This window comes from Diabrotica undecimpunctata, chromosome 3, assembly GCF_040954645.1.
Source record: "Diabrotica undecimpunctata isolate CICGRU chromosome 3, icDiaUnde3, whole genome shotgun sequence".
NCBI classification, from domain to species: domain Eukaryota; kingdom Metazoa; phylum Arthropoda; class Insecta; order Coleoptera; family Chrysomelidae; genus Diabrotica; species Diabrotica undecimpunctata.
In genome coordinates this window covers 145,973,847-145,992,375 of record NC_092805.1, presented here as the reverse complement: position 1 = coordinate 145,992,375, position 18,529 = coordinate 145,973,847, and the positions used below count along the sequence as shown (strand labels likewise).

The 18,529-nt window shown below is 33.6% G+C and overlaps 1 protein-coding gene across 1 annotated transcript in view; it reads right to left on the bottom strand.

The window, feature by feature from the left end:
• The window catches only part of LOC140436080 (uncharacterized), a 1,443,853-nt gene that overhangs the window by 87,526 nt on the left and 1,337,798 nt on the right, over positions 1-18,529 (bottom strand). The window contains exon 10 of the mRNA XM_072524787.1: positions 11,957-12,107. Within this exon, the coding sequence (XP_072380888.1) occupies positions 11,957-12,107 (151 nt within the window). The remainder of the gene's footprint in view (positions 1-11,956; positions 12,108-18,529) is intronic.

Sequence of the window (18,529 nt, the reverse complement as noted above, 5' to 3'; positions counted from 1 at the left end):
TTCAGCGAGAGGACTCGCAGTAGTATATCAGCCATTACCACAAAAAGTTCTCCCAAATGTAATACACTTTGTAAAAACAGTTTAATGTGTATTCCTACCAATGAGGATCCTTATCAATTGCTGATGGACACACTACGAGTTAGCAAACTACGAGCAGAAATAATAAGTTTGCAGACCAAATTCTAATAAGAACAATGAAAGCTTTCAAGAAAAATTGATAATATTAATAAGGACAAGACAGAGCTAGTAAGACAATTGACAATGATTCAAAAGGAAAATAGGGTAGCCAAGCAACAACTAGAAAAACTTGTACAAAAAAAGAGTATGATATTTAAAAAATTAGAAGCTGCCATCAAGTTATAAAAAACTGAAACAGAAACTAGAACAAGTAACCCCAGACAAGGCTATCCTAGAAAATAAATTAAAAGTTTTACAAGGAGAATACGAGAAACTGCAAGAGCGTATCATCCTTCCAGCCGAGTTTACCTTTTGTGAAGATAACCATGTCAATATGCCAGAAAGGGACACGAATAATGGTAATGATCAAAGTATAGAAATAAAGGGTAAATGTGATAAGATTGATGTGCAGCAAAATAATCAAAGGACTGAACAACCTTTGTCGTTAGCAGAATTGAATATGAAAAATATTCAAGTAAAAATTAACTGTTATAAAAAGTTATAAAAAACTGGAAAAAAAAACTTTAATAATCAAAAATCCGACTATATATATTTGCAAGGAGGAGATCAAGGAGGCTCCGACCTGAATTTAAATATTACGGAGTCCAAAGTAATACCGGACGACGACATGAAAGCTTATGATTACTTTTTTCCATATATGACCCCAAGACTACGGTATTTTTCTGAACGAGCAGGAGATGTAGTTAGTTTCAGGCCACCATTTCTTCCTGTCGATGTAAATTCACAAGTTAGCGTGATTCAGACCATTGCTAATAAAGTTAGCGAGAAAGTACGACTAATTGATAATTTAAGGGATAAAGGAGAGAGTAAATCAGATGAGTATTTTTCGCAGGAATCTTTAAGTGATATAAGGATTCCGAGAAAAATAGTTGGCAGTTCGATAGCTTTTCAAAAATTTCTAAAAAATTTACAGCCGGAAAGTGCTAGATTATCGTATGAATCTCAAAGTGAATATTGCTTTTAAAATGTGTTTCGGGTAAAATTATTTAATTAAATTTTATGGCAGTCCTGTACACAAGCGTGGTTTCTGAGAGAACTGTTCATTCTATACAAGTACTACTAATAAACTATACTAATAAACATTTTTGTTAAAAATTATCTCAGCTACATTTTTTATTTAAAACACTTTTTTTTATAGCGTACAGATTTTTAATAAATCGATTTTTTCCGTTTTCTCTTCCTACGACTTGACGTATTAAGGGGAAGCCAGGAGGTAAAAGTGGTACACTTTTTTGGTCCCAGCATTGATATTCTCTGCAAAAATTCAGCTTGTTCGTATGATTTTTAGAGGTCCAGTGGCATTTTCGTTTCTGATGACTGGAGTATTTAAATATGCTTTAGCTTAAATACCATTTATTTCAAAATGCTTATCGGTAAAATATTTGCCAAGGCTCATTACATTACAAGACAAAGTATTTTTTAGTCAGCTTGCAGTATTATCCTCAATTCCTGAGCGACAATAATTAGCCGCTGTTTGCAAATCAGGTATAAGATAATAAATGATACAGAATAAATGAGAGACAGACAAAACACGACATCACGATGACCACTACTTTCCCTCTGGGGGGTCAGGATTGAAGAGAGAGAGAGAGATACTTATGTTTCAAATGCATACAAAACATAAAGTTTTTTTAATACATATAAATTTTTAAAATTCATTTAACAACGTAAACAAGACCCTACGGAGTGTTAGGTCAACCCCCCTTTTTCTTCTTCTTCTTCTTCTTCAGCCTTTAGTAATCCAACTTTGGACATAGGCCTCCCCCAAATCAATCCAGTGTCTTCTCTTTTTATTTTTTTTCCACCAGCATTGACCAGCATTGTCATAATTTATGAGATACTTTAACAAGTCCCTTATTCTATATGACTATTTTTCTGTATGTGAATTATTAATACAGAAGTTGATAAATGATCTACAATCACAACCTGGCAAAACGTTAATTAAAACTAATTATCTCAAAAATTATCATTTCTTAGAATTTAGTGCCTACAGCACTATCTGCCATACTACTATATATTTAAATACTTTACTATACGATATAGTATAAGTGACATCAAATAAATAAAATACCGGATGTCTGAAATTTCAGAATTTAATTGCCCTTAAAGATTAAAAAGACTAAAACAAATTGTAAGGGTTAATAATCTAGTAAACCCTGTAGATTCAGTTCACACAGAGTTAAGATTTCAATTTACCAAACAATGTAAACAGAACTGAAAGGAAACCCTACATGTACCGAATGTGCAAGTATCCCTGATATGTGTGTGATGGCCCTTTTGAGGACGAGGACCCTTCTCAATAGCAGTTTGAGTTTGGAAAACGGGCAAACGGTAGTTTGTATCTGAAGTCGTGTATTCCAAACATTACGAGATAAGTACAGTCCGTGATTAATTATGATACTCGGAACATGATCTATGTTCGTGGGTGCTCTAGGACTTTAATTTTATCAGGAAGTTTCTGAGTTGTCGTTAGTCGACGGTTGGTAAGATGAGCATTAGTTTGCGGAAACTGTAATTTGCTGCAACTTTTGCTTCTGCCTCGGCGACAGTCAAAGTGGTGAACTTTGAGACTTAAAATTTCTATTCAGTTGTTTCATAGATAAATGCAACTGACATTTCTAAATGAGTTTTAAATAAAATATAAATTAAATTACAATCTCTGATTATAAGATTGGGTATCTTAAAAAATATGTAAAAAACATATTTTAATCTTATTACATATTTTACTTTTTTAATTGTAAACACTTCAATTGAAATAAAAAGATATTAATTTTCAAACTGAAAGAAAAATATTGATTAAATTATGAACTGATTCAAACTTTGTTAAAGCTTTGCGGATTTTGTAGCTAAAATAGTATCGCAAATATTTTTTTTTGTATACAGAGTGATCCAAAAAATGGTGACAAGTCAAAATTTTGTTTTCTTGTAAAAAATACCTCCCATATTACATTATTTTTGGAACGTATATAAGAAATCAGACAGCGTTACTGTTCGCTTTAAAGATGTTAAGTTGCTTGTCGTTTATCCACAGTACAGCTCAAAATAATTGAGTCAAATCATCATCTCTATTGTTTTTTACGTCTTTGATCACACCTGTAATTAAAATACACTATAGTACACGTATACACTTAAAAATCATTACGAGATCTCTTGACATTGGTTTCCTTTTTATAATTGTCTAATTTTCATTCCAACATTAAGGAAACTCTTTAAGCCTATATAATGTGTTCTTATCAGTTTATGTTGTTAGTCTTTCTCCAGTTAGTTTCCAAGCCTAATGGTACCTAGTTGTAGAGTTAAGATTTAAGATATTATCTTTCTAACAATTGACACTGTTGCAATAAGCGCGTAAACATTTCCATAATATTCTTTTTGAAAGCCTCTTGCCACTATTCCTGCTTTTTTCAATCCATTTTCTTTCGTTTTAAAGACCCACTTTGTGTATATTTTTGTTTTGTTTTCGTATTTACGCAGTCACCCATCTTTTAGCTTCTTATGTACTTTTAGTTCAGTTGCTATAGCTCTTTGCCGTTCTATACTTTCTTTCCTTGCTTGATTATATACGTAAAAGGGTAAAATGGTAAAAAGGCAAAACTGAGCGACATTCCAACATTAAGAAAACTCTTTTAGCCTATATAGGGTGTTCTTATCAGTTTATGTTAGTACTTTTCCTGTTTTCAAACATTCTGGTGCCTAGTAGAGTTGAGATTTGAGATATTATCATTCGGACAGTTGACACTGTTGCAATACGCACGCAAATATTTATATAATATTCTTGTTGGAAGCTTCTTGCTACTATTCCAGCTTTTTTTAATTCATTATCTTTAGTTTTAAAGACCCACTTTGTGTATATTTCCTTTCTTGTTTCCACAACTACGCAGTCACCCATGTTTTAAGCTTCTCATGTGCTTTCAGTTCAGTTGCCATAGATTTTTGCCATTTTACACTCTCTTTCCTTTTTGGAATATATACATAAAAGAACAAAAAGATAAAAGGGCAACACTGACTGACTAGGGCATAAAAATAATTCGAGAAAAGCTTAGGTACCTGACGTTTGCAGATGGTGTGCTAATAGCTGATAGGGTAGATGAGACCAAATAACTTTTAAACCAGCTCTATCCTCGCTGCTCGCCAGCTCGCTGGAAGTAGGTTAAAAATTGAATATATCTAAAACCCAGATAATGGCAAATCTTGTAGTTATCGAAGATATATGCGTAGGAATAAGATGCATAAACCAGGTAAGGGCCTATAAATATCTAGGTCACGAGATTCGCATAGGAAAAAAAAACAAACCGTTGAGCTTCTTCGTCATATATGACTGACTTGGGCAACCACTTCGCTAAGTTGAACCATATTTTCAAATTGTCCGACTTACCAATCTTCTTCTTCTTCTTCTTCTTAAAGTGCCTATCCGTTCCGGACGTTGGCGATCATCACGGCTATCTTCACTTTGCTTATTGCAGCGCGGAACAGTTCAGTGGTAGTCGTGTTATACCACTTTCGCAAATTTTGAAGCCAGGAAATGCGTCTTCTTCCCGGTCCTCTCTTACCATTTACTTTCCCTTGGAGAATCAGCTGGAGAAGGCCGTAACGTTCTTGATTTCTCATTACATGACCTAGATATTCCAACTTTTTAGTTTTGACGGTCATGAGAATTTCACATTCTTTCCCCATTCTACGCAGGACCTCCACATTAGTAACTCTGTCAACCCAGGATATACGTAAGATGCGCCTATAACACCACATTTCGAAAGCTTCGAGCCGATTCATAGATGCAACAGTCAGTGTCCATGCTTCCATTCCGTAGAGCAGAACTGTGAATATGTAGCAGTTCAATAGACGGCATTTTGTTTTTAATGATATGTCTCGACTGTTGAAAATAGTTCTCATTCTAACGAATGCTGCTTTTGCTTTTATTATTCGCTGTTTAATTTCTGTTGGGTGGTCCCATTGGCTATTTAAATTGGTGCCTAGATATGTATATTGCTCGACTCTTTCGATATTCTGTTGGTTGATTGTAAGTTGAGCGTTTAGTATTGGTTTTTTACTAATTGTCATAAATTTGGTTTTCTTTATGTTAAGAGCTAGTCCGTATCTGTTGCTGACTTCTGTTATGCGATTTGTTAATATCTGTAAGTCATTTAGATTATCGGCAAAAACTATAGTGTCATCTGCATATCTAATGTTATTCAACCATTCACCGTTTATTAGTATTCCTTTCGCACAACCGTCTAAAGCTTCCTTAAATGCCCATTCAGAATAAATATTGAACAACAATGGAGACAAAATACAGCCCTGTCGTACTCCACGTTCTATTGCAATTTTATCAGTTAACTGGTCTTCTATTTTGATTTTGGCCGTTTGATTGTAGTAAATGTTTCTGATAATTCTAAGATCTTTGTTGTCAATTCCAATTTCTTGCATTAGAGTCATAGTCAAGACTTACCAATATGTCTTAAAATCAGTGTGTTATGCCAGTGTTGTGAATTACGGAGCGAAAACGTTGACTATGACAAGGAGAACAGTGAAAAACTCTGTGTGGCTCAAACGGCTATGGAACGTGCTATGTTAAGCGTTTCACTGCGAGACAAGATCCTAGACCACCAGCTACGATGAAGATCAGGAGTGGCCGATGTAGTAAAGAGCAACACTGAAGCCGTACTGGGCAGGTCACCTGTTCAAATGACAGACAACAGATGCACAAAGTGGATAGTGGAATGGAGACCAAGAAATAATGCCTACCGAAGCAGAGGTCATCCACCAACAAGTTGGACTGACGATCTAACACGCTGCCATAGGAATTTGATGCAAAAGGCATAAGATCGGATCAGATAGAAAATCATGAAGGAGATCTATGTCCAGCAGTGGACAGGCGAAGATTGAATGATGATAATTTCTTTATTTATTTTCTAGTATATATAGTCGCACCACAGTTTGTTAGTAAACACTATGCCATATACGGATCATACCTATTCCTCGAGTTCTCTTGGTAGCGTGACTTGTCTCTCTGGTCTTTTATGTTCAATGATCCTTTATTTTATGTCAATATATTGTTCTATCGTTTGCATATGCGCCTTTCTTCGCTTAATATTTTTTTTCTTTTATATTAAAAAGTTCTATTTTTTGGCATATTATTTTTTTCTTTTTTACCTTAATTCAGGTACGTTATTGTGTTGATTATTATTTTCCTTTCCTTTAAACAGTTACGTCAGCTACCTTTCCCATTCGTTTGCTGGTATGTTAGTGTATTCGTTCAATTCTGCCATTTCTTTACGTTGGTTTCTTAGTAATCTCCATATTTGTTTTTGTGTACCGTAGAAATCGCTTTACATCCTTTTTGTAAACTGTTCCCAGTGTTCATTTTTGTTCTTCTTACCAACTGCTTTGTTTCAATTATTTCATGTTGGTAAAGGTTATTTGAGTTGATTTTGTTTTGTTTACTTTTGTTTGCCATTTTCTGTAGCAATCAATTAGTATGTCCAGGTGATTTTGCAGGTTTTGTAAGCCTTGTGTGGGATCTTTATATATAGCTAGTATTGCTACGTCATCAGCAAAGGAACCGATTGTAGTATTATTAGTCTCTAGTATATTGGCTGTGTAGAGTGAGAAAAGCAGCAGTCTGGGAATATTACCTTCGGGACTCCGGAATTGATAGGACAGATATTGGATTATTGGTCATTGAATTTTACAGAGAAATATCTATTTGATATGTAGTATTTAAGTAAAAGGAAATAATTAGTGGATAGTGCTTTTCTACTCTATAAAGCGGACCTCTGTGCCAGACTTTGTCAAATACTTGTGAGATCTCTAGGACTATAGCGTTGCAGTATTTGTTTTCTTAAGACTTTTTGATATTTTATTTACCATTCGATGAACCTGTTGAGTAGTGTAGCGATTTTTTCGAAAACTAAACTGATGTTTTGGTTGTAATATTATGAATATATAATCTGTGTATTTCCTTTGTAGCAGCAATATTTCAAAAACTTTGCTTGTGGTTGGGAGTAGGCTGATGGGTTAATAATATGTTACTCCATTGGACTCTTTTCCTGGCTTAAAGATCATATTGATTTTACCGAATTTTCATATTTATAATAATATATTTACAATATTTAAAATTACTTATGCCTTAAGGCATAAGTACTAAGGCATAAGTAATACACAAATGGGATTTAGGAAAGGACTGGGAACACGAGATGCACTGTTTGCAGTAAGTGTTCTTTCGCAGAGATGCTTAGATATAAATCAGGAAGTATATGCCTGTTTCATTGATTTTGAGAAGGCATTTGACAGAGTGCAGCATAATCGGCTTAAAGAAATTTTATTAAATAAAAAGATAGACAGTAGAGACATTAGAATCATATGTAACCTCTATTGGAACCAAACAGCAAAAGTGAAAGTTGAAAATGAACTGACCGAGGATATCCAGATTCGCCGTGGGGTCCGCCAAGGGTGTATTTTATCACCCTTGTTATTCAATTTATACAGTGAAGCCATCTCAGAATTAGCGCTTGCCGAGATCAGTGAGGGCCTTATAATAAACGGTGAGCCACTTAATAACATTAGATATGCTGACGACACCGTTCTTCTGGCAGGAACACTAGAAGACCTGCAACACCTTGCTGAACAACTAAATATATATTGCAACGATTATGGACTAAAAATAAATTTAAAGAAAACCAAGTTCATGGTATTTACAAAAGCACACAACATCAAAGTTAAGCTAGTACTAGATAATACAAAAATTGACCAAATATCTTCGTACAAATACCTTGGAGCATGGATCACAGAAGATACTGATCAGACAAAAGAAATAAGATGCCGCATTGAAATTGCACGGTCAACTTTTAATAGAATGAGAAAACTTTTTTGTAATCGCAATATCAATATATCGCTCCGAATAAGAATGCTTCAATGTTATATTTTCTCTACCCTTTTGTATGGGGTTGAAGCTTGGACAGTTAAAAATCCAACATTAAAAACCTAGAAGCATTCGAAATGTGGTGTTACCGACGTATTTTGAAAATATCATGGATGGATCGCAAAACAAACTAACAAGTTCTCGAACAACTAGGAAATCAATGCGAAGTTTTAAATTCCATAAAAATCAGGAAATTGGAATACTTGGGGCAGATTATGAGAGGTGAAAAATACGAACTACTAAGGAATATAATGCAGGGTAGAATCAAAGGCAGAAGAATCGTAGGTAGACGTAAAATCTCGTGGCTACGCAATCTCCGTGAATGGTTTGGATGTAGTTCAATTGAACTATTCAGGCGCGTAACCAACAAAATTATAATTGCCAGAATGATTTCCACTCTCCGATAGGAGCGGAACTTGAAGAAGAAGAATATTTAAAATAAATCAAATTAATTTTAAATAACGCATGAACCAATTAGAAAGGGTAGGATCTAAGAAAACACATTATTTATGGCTCACTAATCAATAGACTTCACTAAGGCAGTAATTATTCTAGACTCAACTAATACATAGCTAAACCCCACATAGCAAGGAAACTGCTGTAGGTGAGAGGGGGAGCGATAAATTAATTAATGTTAAACCAGAAACTTTGTACAAAAATGTTTGTGTATGGGATAATTATAAAGCCTATGATAAAGTGGGAGTTGGATGTAGAGTACTTAAAGGAAGAGCGATTTCAATTTAAAACCTATTTCTACCAGGACAAGATAAAATCACCTTTAAAACGCCATGGAAATAAATATAAGGATTCATTGAAATATTTTATATAAAACTAATTATAGAAATAAATAAATTTTCCAAGGAGTATGTCTTTAACTTTGAAATTTTAATCTAATTGAAAATATAGTATGATGCAAATCTATGGAGTAAATTAATTCTTTCAAATACAAAAAAATCTTAAAGCACGTTAATTTTAATTTTAAATAGCCATCAATTGCTATAAATGTGTTAGATAATACATAATCAGTGTTGGCGTATTGACGTAATCGACGACTTTTTAAAATTCGAATTGAGGTCATGGGACACCTCATTTGAAAGGTCTTCCAATTGCTTTTGCAACGATGCAATTATTTGAATATTTATTTTTACAGGGTTAACCAAACCTGTTGGTTTATTAACATAATTAACTTATATAATAATACTATACTTAATATTCTTTAATCCTGTAGGAATAAATATTTAAATAATTGCATCATTCCAAAGGCCATTAGTAGACTTTTGAAATGAGATGTCCAGTGACCTCGGTTTGCATTTAAAAAATTATTTATTCCATATTGCTATACTGAGTTGAAACATGAACTCTCGGAATTACAAGTATGAGGCGTATAGAAGCCTTTGAGATGTGGGGTTTTTCGAAGATTGCTGATGATCTCTTGGACAGAGCACGTGACCAACAACGAGGTGCTAAGAAGAATGGGTACTGAGAGAGAACTCCTAAATATTGTAAAAAACAGAAAAACGAGTTATCTAGGACATATTTACAGAGGAGAAAAATACAACTTCCTACGACTTATAATGGAAGGGAAAGTGGAAGGAAGAAGAGGTCCAGGAAGAAGAAAATGCTCCTGGTTGAAGAATGTAAGAGACTGGACAGACATTGACACACATTCGATACTAAGAACAGCTCAAGATAGAGAGCAATTTGCTGTAGTTATAGCCAGCCTTCAGTAATGGAGAAGGCACCTTAAAAATAAAAGTACATCAACCTGGAAACGTCAACATTGGGAAGTTCGTTATCAAGACTTTCAAATTACAATCAAAGCGACATTTCAGATATTTCTAGAAGTGATTCCAGCTTACATGAATTCCTATTATTTGACGAACAGCAGAATTAAATATTTGTTAACAATAAAATATATTCGTTTTTATACGTACTTAGTGTAATTTACTTACTTTAATATACTTTTCTAACGCATTATAAATTGCTTCAAAAAACTTAAGTAAAAAATTTACTTATAGAACTTTTGGGAACTCTAAACATATAGTGTAAGCTTCCAAAGCTATCACCAGTTGCAAAGAACCGTAAAACTATTTCCAGTTTTAACCTTGCTGAAATACTTTTTTGTCGAAGGGAACTTTTTTCAATTGCAGGTGCTACTTTTTCTAGCAAATATTGAAACTGATTTCCATTCATTCTGAAAAAAATTGTTGGATCTTCAGTTCTTAATTCACGACATAATGTAGTAGATGCTCCAAATGTATCGCGTCTTTGGATCCAGTCACGTACCCAGACTTTACGGTTTTTTTTTATGAGTTTTCTAAGTTCTAGACCTATTATTTCACAAACCATTAAAGTTGCTTCCATTTCGCAGTTTTGCAACACCCTTGCATGGTGTTTAGTAGATCGAATTCGACACACTGTTGAAATTCAAATAAAATGTCAACTGTTCTCGAATTCGAAGATCTGTTCCAGTACTCGGTAGCAATAGTATTCCAGCTAATCGAATACGAACTCGTTTAAATGTTAACGCAGCTTAAAACTCTAAATCAACACATTTTGACGTGAATTTTTTGCACACCAGAATAGTTTTCTATCTCTATTTGTGAAAAAAAAAAAATGTTAAAGCCGTTCATTTGAAGGAATGATATTTTTTAGAAATATATCTTAGTATGCGCCAACTAGCCCCAGGTTGGCGTTAGTTAACGTACTACCTAGGGTTGGTTGAAGCAAGAAAAAATAATTCAAAAAACATTTTTACTTAAAATGTAAAAATACTTTATCAGTAGACTTAAAAAACACATACAATCATGAAAGCATAAATCTAAATAACTAAATACATTAATATAAACTGTAACGTATGTACAAAAACATTAAAATAACTAAGTGTAAGAAAAACATTAATTGCTTTCACACAAACAAAAAAAAATGGTTGCGAGGATGGTCAGCACAAGCCTCATGCGCCCACATTTTGCAATTTGTGCATTGTATTCAGTTTTCCCCTAAAGCACTATTTTTGTATTTATCCATACAATAAAGCCAAAAGTCTCTCCCTCTGAATAAATACAATAATTACCAATTTTCTTTATCTTTTTTTGTTTTTAATCTTCGTACCTGGTTCTTTTTTTTTGAAAAAATTCTTCTTTAGGCAATTTTTGTATTTTTTTGTTCTTCCTCAAGATAATTTTTTATAGGTATATCCGTCAATATTGCAGTATGACGCTTTCTTTTATTATATCTAGATGGTTCCTTTCTAGCTGGAGCTTTTGGTAAAGGTTTTAATTTTAATAGAGTGATAGAAGGTGAGTTCTCATTCTTCCCTTGAAATTTTCAAAAAGAGAAACGTCATCAGGTTTCATACCCCCCGGTTGCGGCTGATTTTTGCTGGGGATAAGCCACATTTTAAGTTTAAAATAAGTTTATTTTTGACCTTTCTTTATTAATGTTTTGTATTTTGAGAACGATTTCCGAAGTGGAAAGCAAAACGTCAAAAATAAACCTAATTTAAACGTGTTTCCTATTCTTAGCAAAAATAGTAATTATATATTTTAAAGTTAGATGGATACTCTCTTCTCACGCGAGATTCCTGGCTTTTATAGTACGTTCTTGAAGGTACATAAATAAATTGAATTTGTTTTTAAATGTGGACGAGGACGATTTTATATTAAAATTATATCTCGTCAGTTCTTATATTGATCTCAAATACTATTGTCTACTGTCCCTACTATATGTCATACAGTACACAATATATTTATATAAAAATTTACCGGTATAAAAGTCCACGTAAAAGATACAAACATTTTTGTAATAAAATATATAAGTAAAAGTCAAAAATATACTCACCAAGGCGTATTACAAGTGGAGGTGAGTGTCAAATATCTAACGCCCACGTGATAGAGAGTCCTCAAAACAGCTAAACTTCCAGCCAATGAATGGCCTCCTTCAACTCCTATTAACGAGCAGAGCTGCCGCCGCTTGTACGCACTCTTGATCTCTGAAAAAGAATTCCGACTTTATTACGCATTTCATTTCTACTTTATCATTTTTGTGGATATATAGTTTCGGATGGTCAACATTGTTAAATTTACAAAAGGGTAGTATTTTCTGGAGTTTTAGGGATTTTAATTAAACTGTCTTTTTATCAGTAAACGGTTTTTAATCAAACTTGAATTATCGTATATTTTGACATACAATGACTACTGATTGGGAATAAGAAATATTAATACTTTTTTTTATTTACACACTTATACTATGTACATCAACCAGGCAGAGTTGTTAATGGGATTACAAATACAATAATTTAAACTTTATTACGATAAATAAAATGATACAATTTTATCTTGTAAATAATTTATTACTGTTCAAATATTCAGCGCTAGCATCTCCGACACACAAGCAGAATCTATTTTATCGTCAGTGGAATATAATAATTGCGCTAGCGGGTAGTCAATGCGCAGGCAATTCTCAAGAGGTTAATAATGATCATCACTTTATAGCTCATCACTTTGTAGCCCCCAATAAAATTATTAGACCTTCCGAGATTATAGCCACTTGATTACTGGACTTGGGCAAATATGCAAAAACGTAAAAAATATGCACTAATTTACCCAAAAATATGCATTTCTATTACAAAATATGCATATTGTCAAGTCAAACATGTATTTAATAATGTTATATTAATTAATGTTTATTTTAATAATACGAAAACAATAGAAATAAATTTAAACACCAAGTAGGTAATTCTAATGTTTGCCTAGAAGATGAATTAAGTGGAAGAGAGACTATCTCTAACAAACAATACGGATTTAGAAAAGCTCAATCAGCCATAGACGCAGAAAAAAGTTTAACTAATACTGTAAAAAACATAAAGAAAAGATGGGCCATACTAGTTATGTTTGATGTGAAGAATTTCTTCAACTCTTCCAATTCATTCAGTTGCTCAAGCCATTCGAACTTCTGTTCATGAAACCACTCAGTGCTCTCCAGCTTATGTTAATTTTGGTAGGCATGTTCCATTGTCAGGTGATTATTTCGGTTTAATTTCTGAAAATTCAACAACTCTTCCTCAAATTTCTGAGAAACTTCACCGTATGGAAGATCTCCAAAACTTACCTCCAATATTCGCTGACATTAGGAAGAAGTTGAAAGCTTCTTACCGTAGAAATCAGCATCAGTATAATTTGAGGAAACGAGATTTGCGATTTTTTGTGGGCGATCGAGTTTTGAAACGGAATTTTGTAAAATCAAATAAAAGTGATGCCATTTCTGCTAAGTTTTGTCAGAAATATGTTCCCTGTACTGTCGTTAGGGTAATATCTCCTTTAGTATATGAATTAAAAGACAATTCGACAAATAGACGAATTGGTCAATTTCATATAAAGGATTTACTCCCTGATAATACAACAGATGAGGCAACATCTTCATCTTCAGAGGAAGATTAACTTAATGTCTATTAAGTTAACTTATTCCTATGAGTGTTATTGTTTTGGCTCGGTTTGGTTACGATTTGGTATTTTCTTAGATTTTTGTTATTAATCACCAGATTTGGTATACCTACAGCTTATACTTTGATTAGTATCTGTTTATAATAAGTTAAAATTATTAAGGCCATTAGAGTGTTTACTTATATTAGATGTTGCACTGGTATGGAACTAAATATTGTAATGCTGCTATACTGTGCTATATGTTTATGTGTTGTATAACCTATGTTCGCATTTTGCTTACTTGTTTTGCCAGTTTGGAAAGAATGTTGTATTTTTTTATGGATTTGATTCCGTTTATTGGTCATGATCAAGTTATATAGGAACATGTATCTGGATTTGCTATGTGAGATGGTTTTTTTTTATGTCATTAGGAATGATATAGATAATCAGTATGCATAATTTTAGTACACTCCTATATTATATAGACTATTCTGCCTGTGTATATGTGACTGAATATGTGGGTTCGAAGTTTTAGTTCAATTAGAGGCCTCAGTTGTTCAATGAATTTCGGAATTCACCATTTTCATGACAAGTTGTACAGTTATCTAGGCAGTAGAACGTCTTCCATAGATAGTAAATTATCGTTAATGTTAATTAGGATTTGAACAGTTAGCTTTAATCCTTAATATTTTCAGACTTTGGTCTAACAACAGAATTGTTCCTTAGCTGATTTATTATTCTTACTTTATATAGTTTACTTATATAGTTTATTCAAGTCATGGATTGCTCCCTTTACAGCTAGCATGTTTAGATTACAGTTATGAGTATTTCATATTTTGGCAACAAATGACCATTTATAGTTATTCTCACTTCTTTCCATAGGCACTTATCTATATTTTGGTATATTGAACTAAGAATTATCCTGTTCTCTTTTATTAATATCAGAACGAATTATAAATCTGCAGTTTCTTCAGAAATTGGTCTACTCGTTCTTGATGTTCTGGTTTGTTATTACTTCTACCTTAACTCTTACTATTTTGCTATGGTTGTTAGAGTTACTGGCACATTAAACTCCTTTTAGTGCTCTTATGTTAGATATTCTTATAAATTTGTTGTAGCTACCTGCTATAGTTATCGAGTATCAGCATAAGTTAATTTTGTTGTAAGAAGTTACCACAGCAGTTCACATGCTTTGGTACTCTACCTTTTTGAGTTCAAGTTGTTCAGCTTGGCATTTGCTAGGATGATTGAGTTTATAACACCTCCTAGTTTTATTTTTGGTCTTTATTTTGGATGCCAAATGTAGTGATGGCAGATCATCAGGATGGAATCGATTTTATGGCTGTCCTTTTGTTTAAGCCTTTAGTCCCACATTTTGATCCAATAATTTATTTGATGAATTTTAAGGTTAGGTACATATTACCGGATGCGGGTATATGTGGACCTACCATATTTGGTTTAGTTGGTTATAGTATGAATTGGGTCATTATTTGCCTGATATGCTACTTTATAAATCTGTTGTCCACTGTATGGTCAATTTTGGATTTACCATCCAATTCGACACTTATATTGTTGTCTATACAATTGGTATTTTTATTGTTACTTACATTGTTTTATATAAGTACGTTGGTATTTTTATTATTACTTATTATTGTGTATCGGTCCACCTATTTGCCTGATTGATTATTCCTTGGATATGCTCTTCTATAAATCTGTTGTCCATTGATGAGTCAATTTTGGAACCAGTTTATTGCCAACCTCAGAAAATAAAATTTACTGGGAGTTATTTAAATATTTAGTTTAAGAATATTTCAATATGAATTTAATTTAGAATTAAATTAAAAGATTCCAGTCACAAAAAGAAGGTAAACAATTATTTAAGTAACGGACTCGTTACAACTTTTCTCCTTTGATGACAACTGTCAAAAATTGTTTTAACGAGTTTCAACGTGGTCGCACTTCGGTTTTTGATAAGTTACGCCTCTATGACTCGGAAATGGCTACTACAGAGGATAAAACGACAAAAATCGATGAGTTCGTATTGGTAGACCACCGACTGGAGATACGCGAGAGAGCTGAGGCAGTAGGCATCTTAAAAAATCGCGTATGTCATATCCTACACTAAATTTTGGCCATGAGAAAGCTGTCAGCGCGATAAGTGCCGCGTTTGCTCACTGCGGACAACCAGCGCAACCGTGAGACCACTTCACAGCACTGTTTGACAATATTTAAGCGTAATTCGTAGGAGTTTCTACGTCGTTTCGTAACTATTGACGCAAAATAGATTCACTGGTACACACCAGAGACCAAGAAATAGTCGAAACAGTGGACTGCGCCCAGCAAACCTGCTTCAAAGAAGGGGTTATCTACATCGACTACCTGAACAAAAACAAAACGATCACAGGGCTCTACTACACCAAACTATTGGGGCCGATTCGACGCCAAATTTCAGAAAAAACGAGCCCATTTAGCGAAGAAAAAGTACTCTTTCACCATGACAACGCACCCGCTCGTACCTCCGCCGTCGCCATGATGAAATTGATCGAATTGGGCCACAAACTGTAGCCCCATCCACCGTATTCTCCAGATTTGGCTCCGTGCGACTTCTTTTTGTTTTCAAACTAAAAAAAGGCAGTCGCCGGGGAGACTGATGACATCATCGCTGTCACGGAAGCTTACTTTGCAGACCTCGGGATAACGTATTTTTCAAACGAGTCAAAGAAGTTATATCATCGCTGGGTCAAAGTATGTCGAGCTAAAAGGAGACTATGTTGAGAAATATATCGCCACTTTTCTTCAAAATTTATGTTTTTCTTTTATAGGCTAAGTACTTATTGGACCGTAAAGTAATTATAAAAATATAGCTTCGTATTATACTGGTCATATTAAACAAAATCGGCTACGAGGACAACCTCGGTAGTACACTAAAAGCAAAAATATTAAAGGAAATAGGCAAGCTGAGAAAAAAATTCGCCCCCTGGTATTAGGAAGGTTAAACAATATACTTTTACAAATTTAAGCACTTATTAGGACAATAATGTGAATGTTTTTTTGGTTTTGACGACCATTTTAACAAGTTTCAGAAATATAGTTTGTAAAAGAACTTTAATGTCAGTGTTTTCTTTTTCGATCGCGCAAATTTAAAAGTTTCCACTTCACCTATTCCACGCCGTCCTAATTCGAGCTTCATTTTTAAAGCTTCGCTGAACACTCGGTTAAAATACAATATTTTTAAAACGTTCCACACAAAAACTTAAAATCTTTGTCTTTCAAATGGCTCTAATTAGGTTTCTTAATTATTCTGGGAATTGTAGAAGATTAGGGTCAAAGGAACAATAAAACATGAACTAAAAATTTGTAAGATAAAAGTAGCCGTCATAGCTGAAAGGAAAAAGAAACTTAGATAAAGTGAAAACTTGGACGATTACCTAACAATAAAAAGACAGATTAAACTTATTTGATAGAGGTCATATCGCAATTACTGGCATTTAAGCTTCAGAGAAAGGTAAAAAGAAAGAAACAATAGATCAATACAAATTACTTCAAAAACTAATTAATGTAATAAAATAGACTATGCACTTATAGGAGGTGACTTATATTCTAGAGGTGAAAACTTGATTTTTAGTTTCTTAATATTTAGAATATTATTAAACTCTATAACAGGCCTTTTTATCTTTGATTTAAAGATACGTTAAATACACATGCATCGATATAAAACTAAGGATGGAACATGTTGATATTTTTAGATGTAACGTGATGGGGGGCGACTGGACCCAGGGGTATCTGAGACATTAATTTTCCATTCTTAAACTGTAAGAGTATTTAAGTTTCTTGCTGTTGGCTGTACTGCAAGATAGTGTCTTTCCTCCGAAACATTAACTCTAACCTTTCTAGTATATTTGGTGAGAAGATCAATTTGTAGTTATTTTTTCGAAATCAACAGGGCGTGCTTGTAATTTACGTTATTGTTTTGACGATCAAGGTAAGTGTTTTTACCATGTTTTTTACAGTAAAGCGTTGATTAATATACTATTAACAATATTTAAATTAGTTTTCCATGCTTATTCCATTAGTTTGGAGGTTAGGATGGGTGGTCCAGTTACCCCGAGAGCTTTTGCTCTTTCGGAGTAACTAGGATCCATATCGGGAGCAATTGGGCTAAGGCCTGGCTCAGTTACGTCTCAGAAACCTTCAGGACCTCAGGATTGAAAAATGTTTTCCATCCTTTACTTTTTTAAAGCTTAGGTTATATTAGATTCTCCTGTTCATTCTTTGTTGCAGAAAATGGTACGAACGTACATGAGAAAAACTCAGAAAGGTGCTGGCTCCTTATATGCCACGGAGGACCTTAATAGGGCAGGGAGGCAAACAAAAGCCTAACAGAGATGCAATTCCTGCATTAATTTTTAAAAATCACCAAAAAGATGATTTGCTTGAGTATAAAAATAATTTTTCCTTCCCAATCCCACTACAGTACACTTTAAAATCACTGCTTCTTTGGCTGTCCAACGCTCAGTAAATATCCCTTCCTTAGCTAAAGTACAATCAGAAGTCAGTAGGCTTCTTCTGCAGCACTACAACCAGATGCAAGTCATGTTATAGATGCTGGAAATAAGGAAAACTACAATTATCCAAATATACAGCAACTAGCATTCCATACTTCTTCAGATACGGTACAATCAGATGTTTTAAACGCTTTAATCATAACAGAACTGCCAGAAACCTCTGTCTCTATCTTTGTAATAGTTAAAAGAACAGAAGCTCGTTCTGCAACCGAATTTCAAGTAGAAAAAGAAAGTCATGTCTCGCCAATTGGACCTACTTTACAAACACGTATATTATTTAAGGAATTGTTGTTAGAAATTATGAAGAAAGATAAAAGATCACAGAATTCAGAAAAGAAACATAAAAGACTGGCCACTTACTGTGAAATTATCACCTGCAAAGATTGTCTAATAAAAAAGAACAAGAGAAGAAAGAAGCAATAAAAAAA